At 47.5% G+C, this 12,972-nt stretch overlaps 1 protein-coding gene across 1 annotated transcript in view; it reads right to left on the bottom strand.

The window, feature by feature from the left end:
- The window catches only part of SYNE3 (spectrin repeat containing, nuclear envelope family member 3), a 57,092-nt gene extending 51,298 nt beyond the window's left edge, over nucleotides 1–5,794 (bottom strand). The window contains exon 1 of the mRNA XM_006839544.1: nucleotides 5,651–5,794. Coding sequence (XP_006839607.1) covers nucleotides 5,651–5,794 — 144 coding nt within the window. The remainder of the gene's footprint in view (nucleotides 1–5,650) is intronic.
- Nucleotides 5,795–12,972: the final 7,178 nt, after the last annotated feature.

The following is a 12,972-nucleotide window of genomic DNA, read 5'->3' as shown; positions in this document are numbered from 1 at the left end:
AGGCCAGGATGGCCAAACTTTGTCTCTCATACTTCGGACATATTGTCAGGAGGGACCAGTCACTGGAGAAGGATATCATGTTTGGTAAGGTGGAGGGTCAAAGGAAAAGAGGAAGGCCCCCAGCGAGATGGATTGGCAAAGTGGCAGCATTGATGGACTCAAGCGTGGCAACAATTGTGAGGTTGGCCCAGGACCAGGCAGTGTTTTGTTCTGTCATTGAGTACTGGACTCAATGGCACCTAACAACAACAAGGTCTGGTGTCGTAATGGTTACAAGTTGGGCTGTTAATTTCAAGGTCAGCACATCACAACTACCAGCCATTCCATGGGAGAAAGATGAGACTTTCTGCTCCCATAAATGTTCACAGCCTCAGACACCCTATGCAGGGTCACTATAAATTGGAACTGACTCCATGGCCCACCACCGCCACAACCCAAGGCTCCATGCCGGCTCCTCAGTCTGTTTCCAGGGGGCCAGTCTCAGATGGACGTTCCGGCCAATTCTGACCCTTCTCTAAGGGAGAGGCTCCTTCCCTGTTGGTGCTGCATGATGCTCTAGGTCTCCCTCCCCCATCCTGAGACCCTGAGAGCAAACCCTGTTCTGTCTACCCCACAAGGCTATGATTGTTAAGTGATGTTAAGTCAGTTCCAACTCACAGCAACTCAGTAAAGGGTTTCCGAGGAGCAGCCGGTAGTTTGAATTGCTGGCCTTGTGGTTCGCAGTCCGGTACTGATCCTACAGTACCACACCCGGAGTCCACAGGGCTATTAGGATGCTAATTTAAAAGTCATATAAATTAATAATCAATATGTGGTGCTGTGAGTTAATGTGCTGGACTGCAAGGTCAGCGGTTCAAGCTCACCAGCCGCTCATCCCACAATAGTGATGTAAATGAATCCTGGTGGCAGACTGAATGGTTAAAGCAATGAACTGCTAACCAAAGCCTCCGCCCATGCCCCCAGCTGTCCGAATGCAGATGAGGAGCAGATAAGATGATGGGCAGGAGGGAGCGCCTCCCACACCCCTTCCCACAAGACAGAGAAATACTGTGCTTAGTTTAGTTTGGAGGGAGGGGTGCGTGGCAAATCGCAGGCTAGGGCAGGACTTCAGGGGGCCCTGGGTACTTTAAGTACCCAGACAGGGAACTCAGAATCCTGCTTGGGACCCAGCTGCAATGTGGACAACAGAAGCTGTCGTGGTGACTAATGTGAACTGATCTGGACTGAGTAAGACTGCCCCCTCCCCACCGCCTGGCACACTTCACACCACACAAGACGGGGCCACACGGGACTGAGCATGGATTTCTTGACCCTCAAAGAGAGATTTAATTGAATTCATAATAATAATAAATAGTTACCATCCATCGACTCAACTCATGGTGACCCCATGTGTGTCAGAGTGGAACTGTGCTCCACAGGGGTTTCAATGACTATGGAAGTAGATCTCCAGATCTTTCTACTGCTGCACCTCTGGGTGAACATGAGGAGCCTCCAGCCTTTCGGTTGCATTAACCCTTTGCACCAGCCAGGGACTCCCAAATTACTAACAATAAGGGAAATGTGAGTACGGACACTGAGAGTTGTAAATTTCATATCCACTCCCTAAGCTAACAGGATGGGTGAGGCCGTTGTTAGATTCCATCCAGTTCATTCAGACTTACGGCAATCCCGTGTGTGCAGAGTGGAACGTGCTACACCAGGCTTTATTAGGGTTTCCAAGGTTGCGGCCTTATGGAAGCAGATCACCAAGGCCTTATTTCCAAGGTGGGTGGGTTTGAACCTCTAATCTTTGGGTCAGTAGTTCAGCACCTAGCTGTTTGTGCCCGCCCCCACCCCCCAAGGATGCTAACAAGATGGGCACTATGGTACGTCTGTTTCAACTATGAGCGAGCTGGGGATGCCCGGGATCCTTGACGCCCACTGCCCAGTTTCAGTGAGGAGAAACCTATGCCAGAAACCCAGAGAGCCAAAGAAGTGATATTCAATCTCACTTTGCCACACCCAGTAGGAAACTACCAGGTCCGGCATGTCCCAATGAGGACACCCTGCCCCTTCCCTGAAGCCTGGTGTCCCAACTGCGTGATCTCTCTGGGTTCTGCACCCCTGCCCTCCTGGTGCCCTAGAGGGAGGCCCAGGCTGGACCCTGTCCCCCACTGCCCTGTGCAGGACAGTGAGCTGGGTGTTTCCCCACCAGAGGGAGAAGAGCTGGACAGTCAGCACCAACCTTGCCTGGTTTGAGACAGCAGTGTTGTTGTTGTTAAGTGCCGTCGAGTAGCGACCCTGTACAGGGTTTCCAAGGCTTTCAATCTTTATGGGAGCAGATCACCTCATCTTTCTCCCACGGAGCGGCTGGTAGTTTCGAACTGCTAGCCTTAAGGTTCGCAGCCCGATTCGTAACCACTACGCTACTAGAGCTCGAGACAGCAGTAGCTGCCCTTAAACATTAGCAGGCAGAAGGTTTGTCAAAGACCCCAAGTGGCCCATGGGTTAAGCATTGGTGGTTCAAACCCACCAGGATGCTCTCTGGGGAAAAGATGAGGCTGTAGGCTTCCATTAAGGTTATAACCTTGGCAACTGTAGGGAGCTGTTCTCCTGTGTCCTGAGTTGGAATTGCCTAGAGGGCAGTGACCGAGAGGGTGTGTGGTGTGCCTGGGGCCAGGGAGGCCAGAGGTTCTAACTGAACTAGAATCCACATTGGCAGAAGCAGATTTCACCCGCCTTCACTGCCCATCTGTTTGTATTCCTTGGCTGGTGCTAAGCTATTTTATAGCCATCATCAGAAAGGGCACGGTCCAGGGTCCAGGAGCACTTGGCAAGGGACACTCAGCCAGCTGGGAAGGAGCTCTGGGAACAGTCCCCAAGAAGTTCTGATTTGAAGCAGTCAGTGAGAGCAAAGATCATGTGGGAGTTGGGTGGAGAGAAGAATTCAGAGGGTGGGGAGAATGAGAAGATCTGAAAGCTGGGGAAATGGGGTTACTCAGAGCTTCCCCCAAACCCAGCCAAGACCAGCTATTGTTGTGGGGTGCCATGTAGTCGGTTCCGACTCATAGTGACCCTACGTACAACAGAAAGAAACATTGCCCGGTCCTGGGGCAACCTTACAATCATTGCTACTCTTAAGTCCATTGATGTACTCCATCTCGCTGGGGGTCTTCCTCTTTTTCTCCGACCCTCCACTTTACTAAGCATGATATCCTTCTCCATGGATTGGTCCTTAATGTTTTTTCTTTTACAGCTGTTTCTCTTCATTTTGAGTTGTGCCCCATCAGCAAATGAAGGTCCCGAGGACCTTACTCCATTCGCATCATCACGGTCAACTTTGTTTTGAGGAGACAGCTCTTCCCCCAGTCGCATTTTGAGTGCCTTCCAACCTGAGGGGCTCATCTTCCAGCATTATATCTGACAATATTCTGGTGCTCTCCATCATGTTTCAGTATTCAATAATCTAGTGCTGACAGTGTTCCGCTGCTATTCATTTGGCTTTCAGTGACTAAATATTCAGAAGTGGTCCATCTCTCTTTCTTCCTAGTCTATCTTTGTCTGGAAGCTCAGCTGAAATCTGTCCACCATGGGTGACCCTGTTGGTATTTAAAATATCAGTGGCATAGTTTCCAGCATCACAGCAACATACAAACGACCCCAGTCCAACAAACTGATAGATGAGTGGAGCATCTACTATGTGTTAGCACCATGCTGGGCACTGGGGGCTAGAATGAAGGAGACAGGGCCCTGAGCGCACAGGCTAAGACATAGAGGTACATGCAGACAGAACATCAGTGACTGTGAAGAGAGTCATGTTGTCATTATTGTTAGGTACCGTCAAGTCAGTTCTAACTCACAGTGACCAAAACACTGCCCGGTCCTGCGCCATCCTCAAAATCAATACATTGGAGCCCATAGCTGCTGCCACTGTGCCAACAGGGTCTTCCTGTTTTTCTCTGACCCTCTAACTTTACCAAGCATGATGTCCTTCTCCAGCGACTGGTCCCTCCTGGAACTATGTCCAAAGAAAGTGAGACAAAATCTCATCAAGCTTGCTTCTAAAGAGTCTTCTGACTATTCTTCCATGACAGATTTGTTCATTCTCCTTGCAGCCCATAGGTACATTTAAAATTCTTTGCCAATACCATAATTCAAAGGTATCAATTCTTCTTTGGTCTTCCTGATTGGAGTCCTGGTGTGGTACTGTAGGATAAGTATGTAACCACAATGTTGGCGCTTCCAATCCATCAGCCGCTTCTAGGAAACCCTATACAGGGTTACTATGTGTTGGAACCGACTCGAAGGCATTCAACAACAACATTTATTAAAAGAGCAATGTTGCTGTTTTTAAGTGCCGTTGATTCAGCATCTCTGTGTAAGGCTTCTGAAGAGAGGCTGGTGGGTTTGAACTGCTGACCTTGTGGTTAGCTGTCTAGTACTTACCCTACAGTGCCACATCAGGATTTTGAAAAGACCCATGTTATTGTTGTTGTTATTAAGTGCTGTTGAGTCATTTCTGACTTAATAACCCCGTATAGGGTTTCCAAGGAGCGGCTGGGGGTTTTGAACAGCCAACCTTGTGGTTAGAAGTTTAGTGCTTATCTTATAGTACCACACCAGGACTCCACAGAAAGAGCTATAAGAGACCAAAAAAGAGTCACTGTTTTTGTTCAGTGCTGTTGAGTTGGTTCTGATTCATAGCAATACAGGGTTTCCGAGGAGCAGCTGGTGAGCTTGAACTGCCAACTTTGCAGTCCAGCGCATTAACCCTCAGTGCCACCCCAGGACTCCATGAAAAGAGTCATAATCGACCACAAATCATCATGAGAAGACCAGGGAAGAGTCTTGGCAAATCCAAGAAGGTTTCACGGAGAGGCATATTGGCACCAAGCCTGGAGCGAGGGTGCACGTATTTGGAAATGGAGACTTGGGTAAAGGTAAAGAAACAAGAAACATTTAGGGAAGAGTGCATTTGGCTTTTGGAAGCCAAGCTCCAGGAAATGCCAGGATGCCCCTGGCTGTGCAGAGGGCTCAGAATCAGGTGGGGATGTGGTCTAGTAAAGACAAGCAAGGCCCTGGGAAGGGGATGTGGGCAGGGACAGGTGGCACGGGACCCGACACCAAGAGAGACAATGGCCTCTACGTGTCTAGCTCTGCTGGCATGCCCTGCCATGTGCTGACTACGCCAATACTTGTTTGCTTCCCTTCACCCCAGACTCAGGCAGAAGGGACATTCCATGCAACCAGAGCGGAGGTTTTGCTACCCTGTGGTCAGTTTAGCTTCATAGGCACTGAGCCTTAGGCTAGGCCAGGGGTGGAGGGATAAAGCTGGAGCTCAGTCTGAAGGGGGAGGGTGCTCATGGGGCCCCCTCTCACTGGGCAGAGCCCCTCCCATCTGATGAAGGCAGTCCTGGCTCAACCCACTCCGGGCAGCGACCTCAGTCCCACCACACGAAGCAGGAAAGGAGCTGGGAAGCCAAGCCTGGCAGCTGAGGCTTAGGACTAGCTCTAGTCCTTTCCTATCAAAGGGATGTCCTGGGACCAGTAGCACTGGTGCCCCCTGGGAACCGGTGAGAACAGTGCCCCAGGCCCAGCCCAGAACCTATGGATCAGAACCTGCACTTAAACCCTAGGAGATGTGTGGGTCTCAGGCTGGGGTAGTGTGTACCTCTGTCTCCCGGAGCCGGGCCTCCAGGGCGGTGCGGGGCCCTTGTGTGTTGTCATTGACATGCAGACGTTCTTGCACGGCCTCCATCCACACCTGCGCCTCCTCCACACTCCTGTCGAAGGCCTCCTGGGGCTGCTGCGTCATGGCACCTGTGGGGGCTGAAGGAAAGGAGGCATAAGACCAGGCAGTGGGAGTGCCAAAGATGGGGACCAGTTCCTAACACTGGAGACGAGCCCACACAGCTGGGGGCAAGTGGTCAAATAGGGCAAGTTGTCAAATAGCTAAGGCAGAAGAGACACCGGGGAAGGAAGGGAAACAGGTCTGGTCTCTTGAGTGTGGAGCCGGGAGAGTGGATCAGGCCCCACTTCCATCTCTCAGCTTCCCACTGCTTTCGCCTCCTAACTGGGTCTCAGGAAAAATACTCTTTGGTTTCAAGTCCCTCTAAAAGAAGATCTTAAAACTCATAAGGCCTGAGATGTCTGTGATTCATTAAGTACATTTATTTGTATGGGTTATAAAAGACTTCAGAATGTAGTTTTTGGCATCAGTCAAGTTGAAGTCAGCCCTTAAGCGTCACCTGAGATTAACACCCCAGGCTGAGGGATGGCCAAGTATGCCAGGTGTCTTAGTGATATTTTTCCACCTACATAAGTCCAGGGCAGACATTGCTAATCAATCACCAAGACAGACACCCCCCATCTCCATTCTGCACCAGGAGCAGCCATGGCCAATCCATTAATGAGTACCAACAATACCACCCCAGCCACCATCTTGCCTCAGGCAGCATTATCTGCTGGCTTTGGTTCCCCACCCCGCCAGCCCCTCTCTGCCTGACTGCCCACTTCTCCCTTCACTCAGATATGCCCATGTGACTTAAGAAAAATTGGATGAAACCCAGGCAACGTTCTCCATTTCTCCAGTTCAAGTTGCCAGTTTACAGGAACTACAGCTTACTTTGGATTACAGTTATTTCTATCTGCATTTTATAAGAAAGACTGTGTGTGGCTTAGCCACCAGTTTCCCAGAGTGCCTTGCTCACAGTAAGTCCTCAGCAAACATTGATAAAGCAGCCCAGACTTGGTAGAAACAAAACAAGATGAAACTTGAAACAAACTTAGATCCATTGCTGCCAAGTTGATTCCCACTCACAGAGACCAACCTCAAAACCCAATAATAGAAAATTATTTTGATAAATTATGGTATACTTGCACTTTGGAAAATTAGCTAGTCCACAAAAAAATCTTCTTACGATGAATCTGTGATGGAAAGTGCTTAGGTAGGTTATAAAGATGATACCAAAAAATGAGACAAGATGATGTATTTGGTAACTATAACATTACCATTCATTTTAAGAGCAAAAAACTATGCTCTTAAAAATAAAAGGCAAGAAAAGAGGGGAGTAATTAATCTTACAGTCCAGGAACAGAGGACCCTAGAACCATCAAGAGAAAATAGCATGAGCGGAATGCAGGCCCCTATTCAGAGAAGCAGCGACACCAGAGATGAATGAAGGCAGAGATGAGGACATGGAGAGAGGGCAGCTGAGGACTCTAGACTCATGGAAAGAGAAAGGCTGTGTGCTGGCGGCCAGAAGGCAGACTTGCAGAATGTGCCCTTTGGTTGTTTAAATGATTATATATTCCTGAGTGTTTTTGTGTACACCCTCACCCCCACCAAAAACTAAAAATAACCCAGAGGGAATGGAAACAAATACTGTTGAGTGATGATGCACGGGGAAACTGTAATCATTGCAATGAAACGATGGTGTAAAACTGATGTTCTCCCATGTAAACTAACATTCAATTCACAATAAAAACTTTTTAAAAATTAATAAACAAAAGGCTGGAGACCTTGAGCCTGGGCTGGACAGGTGGACCCAGGGAGCACTGGCAGTAGTGTCTTAAGTCACTCCAAGGACTGGCCCTTTGCTTGTCCCATGTGACTCCTCAGGCCTCAGGACTTGAAGCCAACTCAGTCCCCTCTGGGTAGCCACAAGGTAGAAAGTGCACCCCCCAAGTCTGTATCAAACTCTTTTTTAGGGGAGAAAGGAAAACAGAAACCAAAAAAAAACTTTACTGTGTTTTTTTGTTTTGTTTTGTTTTGAAAAAAGAAAATTCATAAAATAGTGATGGCTATTGTCTTTGGTTGACATCTCTGGGTAGCCCAAACAGTTACATGCTTGGCTGCTAACAATAGGTTGGAACTTTGAGTTCACCTAGAGGTACCTTGGAAGAAAAGACTGGCAACTTCCTTCTGAAGAAGCAACCGCTGACTACTCTGTGGAACATAGCTCTACTCTGATATACCTGGGAAGTCAGAGTACATATACTCCATGGTAACTGGGGTTTTTTTATCTTTTGTTGTTGTTTATTTGTTTTAATTGTCTTTGGTTGGTTGGAGCACAGTTGGAATTGTCTTCTTTTATTTGTGTACTTTGTGAATTTTCCATCAAGGCCCATAGTTACAATGAAAATAATAAATAAAGACCTTTAAAAAATAATAGTCTGCATTATCTGTGGGCTTTTTCTTCCCAACCACCAGCGGTTTGGCCAAGAGCGCTGGCTGGGCTGTGTGTCCCAGGCCCTGCGTTGGGCGTTGGGTGGGCGAAACCTTTACACAAGAACCCCGGGTGACAAGGAGAGAACATGCTGGACCGAAGAACAGGGTCAGCTGGAAGGAGTGGATGACTGGACAGGGGGAGGGGGACAGATGGTGGGAAATGGACCCAAGCTTCAGAGCCCGTTCCCAATGTGCTGTGTTGCTTTCAGAGCAGTTTGGTTTGTTTGTGGTTTTTTTCTAACAATTTAATCCTCTCCCTGCAGCCACTCCCTTCTTTTGAATGCTTCCTTTGAAAAGCACATTAGAATGTGCAAGCTTTTCAACGACTGCCTTGTGGTTTTCATTGCTTTTGTAGCCTGTGAGTTTACAGGCTTCCAGAGGCCCCAGTCTATATATATACATATATATATAATTTTTTAAAATGTTTTATTGTGAATTATGTGATAGTTTACATGGAAGAACATTAATTTTACATCCCAGCCTATATTTTTATAAAGCAAGGTCAGGGAGGGAGCTGAAAGAGTTCCCCCAGTTTCAGAAGACCCAACAGGGAGAAGTCGATGAAGGGGTTTTGCACAGTCCCTCTGATTGCGAATGTTTGGGGTTTGGGAGCAGGGTGGTTTGGAGACCCCTAGGTGCAGTGGCTCTGTAGAATAAATACTAGATTGCAAACCACAAGATCGGTGGTTCGAACCCACCAGCTAGCTGTTCAATGAGGGAAAGATTTCTACTCCTGAAAATGAGGTTTTCTACTTCTGAAAAGATGTCCAATCTCAGAAACACTATACAGGGTCTCGATGAATCAGCACTAACTTGACAGCACTTAACAACAACACACACATCAAAGAGCCCTGGTATTACACTGCAAGATAAACACTGAACTGTTAACCACAAGGTTGGTGGTTCAAGCCCACCAGTCCCCCCTTGGAAACCCTGTACAAGGTTGCTATGAGTCAGAACTGTTTGGACAGCACTAATTACAACAGGCATAAAGGCACACAAGGGGTCCCTGGAACAGGGGTGTGTTTGGAATGAATCCCCACCAAGCAATCTGACCCTGGACTTGGCCAGCTGCAGGCAGTGCTGGGCGCAACTTCAAGAGACCTGGGCCTCCCAGCCTGTTCTGCCAAAACCACTTCATTTCTATTCAGCGAAACACAGGGGAATGAACACACGCTCCGAGCCAGACTGGGATCACAGGAGCAAACAAGTGGACACACCCCTGCCTTGAAGGAGCTCACAGGTGGATGGAGAAGCTGTCCATAGGACACCTGGAGGGCTGAAGGGGATGGGGAAATTTCATCTCACATACATCTCCAGGAGGGACCAGTGAAACAGAGAGGGTCAGTGAACAACAGGAAGACCCTCAGTGGAGTGCATTGGCACACAGCGGCTACAACAATGGTTCAAATATAACAATTGTGAGGATGGCACAGGAACACACAGTGTTATGAGTCGGAACCAACTCAGTGACACTTAACAAACAGAGCCACAGGTTGTGTGTCTGTGTGTGGTGGCGGGGGTGGGGGTGGGGGAGGGTATCTTAACCTTTTCTGTGCCATGAGCCACTCAGCACAAAAAAACAAAACTTGGACCCCATGTGTGGCCAATGGTTTTTTATTTATTTATTTATTTATTTTTATGGCCAATGGTTTTAAGTACAGAAAATAAAATGCAAAGATTACAAAGGAAACCAATCATTGAAATATTGTACAATTGTACTGGGGTGGGGACGGACATTTGTGTTTCTGTTAAAAGGTTGACACAAACCCTTGGAAACAGATCACGGTGATGGGTGTACAATATGATGCATGTTAGGAACACACGGAGTTGTATCTGTCAAAAATCGTGGCTCACACTCACTAAGATGGCTACTGCCAGAAAAACACAAAGTAGCGCATGTTGGGGAGGCTGTGGAGAAACTAGAGCCATCATATAATGCTGGTGGGATGTAAAAGGCACAGATACTTTGGAAAACAACATGGCGGGTCCTAAAAGTTAAATACAACCAGAAGAACTATGTGGTAACCCAGCTACTACTACCAACGGCTCGGAAAGGGATCCCATTAGAAAGCTCCAGCTAGAGTGGGAGAAATAGTGGAAGAAAACTCAAATTCATAAAAAAAAAAAAAAAAGACCAAGCTTAGAGACTGGGAGAATCCCAAGACAACTGCCCTGGTCACCCTTCAGGTCTGGAATTGAACTCAATCCTATGGTTCCACTTTCAGCCAAGCAACAGACAGTTCTCCTGGTGTGGCACTATAGGATCAGCACTGGACTGTGAACCACAAGGTCGGCAGTTCAAACCAATCAGCTGCTCCTTGGAAACCCTATACAGGGTCTCTATGAGTTACTAGGAGTCAGAACCGATTCAATGACACTGAACAACACTAGGGGCAAGAACACTAGTGAGGTGCACACCAGAGAACGGTCAACCATTCGAGATCCAAAGGGCAGCATTCACTTAAAGACAAAATTCAGAAGCGCTGGGAAAGAAGGAGGAAGGGAAACAGGAAACACAGAGCGGAAGTGGGATAAGTGATGGGTTCAAGCTTAGCTACAGCTGTGAGGATGGCGCAGGACTGGACAGTGTTTTGTTCTGTTGTGCAGAAGGTCACTATGAGTTGGAACTGTCTCAAAGCAATCTAACAACAACAACAACCCTCTCCTCTACATGGTCACCAACTAGAGTGCCCCATCTGGGTCCATAGCTCTTCTGACCTCACCAAGTGCCTATCATGGATTACCTCATGCTTCCTGTGACTTACAAGCAATCTCTCTTGGTCTGGTCAGTTCCCATTCATTAGCCTCAGGTATAGACATGGCCAGAAAGTACCAAGAACCAAGGCATGGCTATGGAAAATAGCACCTATGGCCATTCATTTTAACGAATGGAAACAATGATGGCAAACAGAAACTGCTCACTGGTTTTCTCCCACAAGTGGTGCCCTCAGCACCTGCCATCCCTGTCAATCCCAATATATGTGTCTGGCAAGAACAAAGACCAAATGGTGTAGCGCTGTGAGTTAATGCGCTGGGCTGCAAGGTAGTTTGAACCACAGCGTCAATGGTTCAAGCTCACCAGTCACTCCTCAGAAACCCTATACAGGGTCACTATGGGTCAGAACCAACTTTGAGGGCACTTTAAAAATAAAAATTAAAAAGTAACCAATAGATAATATCCATATAAATAGAGAAAACATTGAAGTTGTCAAAGACTTCACTTTGCTCAGATCTGCATCAACACTCATGAAAGCAGCAGTCAATAAATCAGACGATGTATTGCATTAGGCAAATCTGCTTCACAAGACCTCTTTAAAGTGTTCAAGAGCAAAGATGTCAGTTTGAGGAGGAATAGCCTCATATGCATGTGAAAGTTGAACACTGAATAAGGAAGACCCTAGAAGAATTGTTGCATTGGAGTTCTGTTGTGCATAACGTCACTATGAATTGGTACTGAATCCAAGGCACCTAACAACAACAGGAAGGTGATTCCACACCTTGCAGGCGCTGATACTTATGAAATGTTTAGTGTCTGCATCATGCAGGTAGGTGTCTGGACAAGAGCCAGCCCATTTTGTCCTGACAGCATCTCCATGGGAGAGGTATTAGCTCACAAGGAAACACAGGTAGAGTATGGGCTCACTCACAGATTGAGCTCCACAGCTGGTTTTCTGGGCAGCCTGGGTAGAGTTTTCCTCTCCCACCGGGAGTAGGGACAATTCCCATTAGAGCACAGATCTGTGATTATTGTCCCCAGGTCACAGACAAGGACCCTGAGCCTTCAGTAAGGGCCCTGAGGCTCAGAGCCACCCCTGGCAGCATGAAGACCTGACCCTCACTCTGCTGGATCCCCAAACCGAAGCTTACATCTCTCGACCACAAAACAACATACCAGTTGCTAGGGAGTTGATTCCAATTGATGGAAACCCCATGTGTTCAGAGTGGAACGGTGATCCAGGGGGGTATTCAACGGCTCTGATCTTTCAGAAGTAGATGCCAAGTCTTTCCTTCAAGGTTTCTCTGAGTGGGTTTCAACAGCCAAATTTTCTGTTAGTAGTCGAATGTTTAACTGACTGAGTCACCCAGAAGACTACTCACATGTTGTTAAGTGCTGTCAAATCAGTTCTGACTCATACCAACCCTGTACAGGGTTTCTGAGGATCGGCTGGTGGGTTTGAACCACCGACCCTGAGATTCAAACTGACTTAGAGGTCAGTGCTTATCCTATAGAGCTTATCCTATAGGGGTGGGGAACCTTTTTTTTCTGCCAAGGGCCATTTAGAAATTTATAACATCATTCGTGGGCCAGACAAAATTATCAACTTAAAAAAATTAGCCTGCTACATTTGGATGGTTGGAACTGTGGTTGCCTTGGCAGGGCCAGACCACATGATTTCAAGGGTCTTAGGAGTCCTGGTGTGGCGCTGGGGGCTAATGCATCAGACTGCAAAGTCATTAGAACTGCAAGGTTGGTGGTTCAAGCTCACCAGTTGCTCCTTGGAAACCCTATACAGGGTCGCTATGGGTCAGAATCGACTCAACGGCACTTAACAACAATAATATGGCCCATGGGCCAGATGTTCTATAGTACCACACCATACTACCTCAAAAACAAAGCCCAGTTCCAGTGGGGTCACAGACTATGCTGGAAGGACAGGGACCCTGAATTATTAGAGTACAGCCAGGAATGAATTTCAGAGTCAGGCTGTGATAAGAGGAATGAGATGCAGGGAACAGTCCCATGGGGATAAACAACTGAG

Source organism: Chrysochloris asiatica, unplaced genomic scaffold (genome assembly GCF_000296735.1).
Source record: "Chrysochloris asiatica unplaced genomic scaffold, ChrAsi1.0 scaffold00025, whole genome shotgun sequence".
NCBI classification, from domain to species: Eukaryota; Metazoa; Chordata; class Mammalia; order Afrosoricida; family Chrysochloridae; genus Chrysochloris; species Chrysochloris asiatica.
This window is presented reverse-complemented; position numbering and strand designations above follow the sequence as displayed.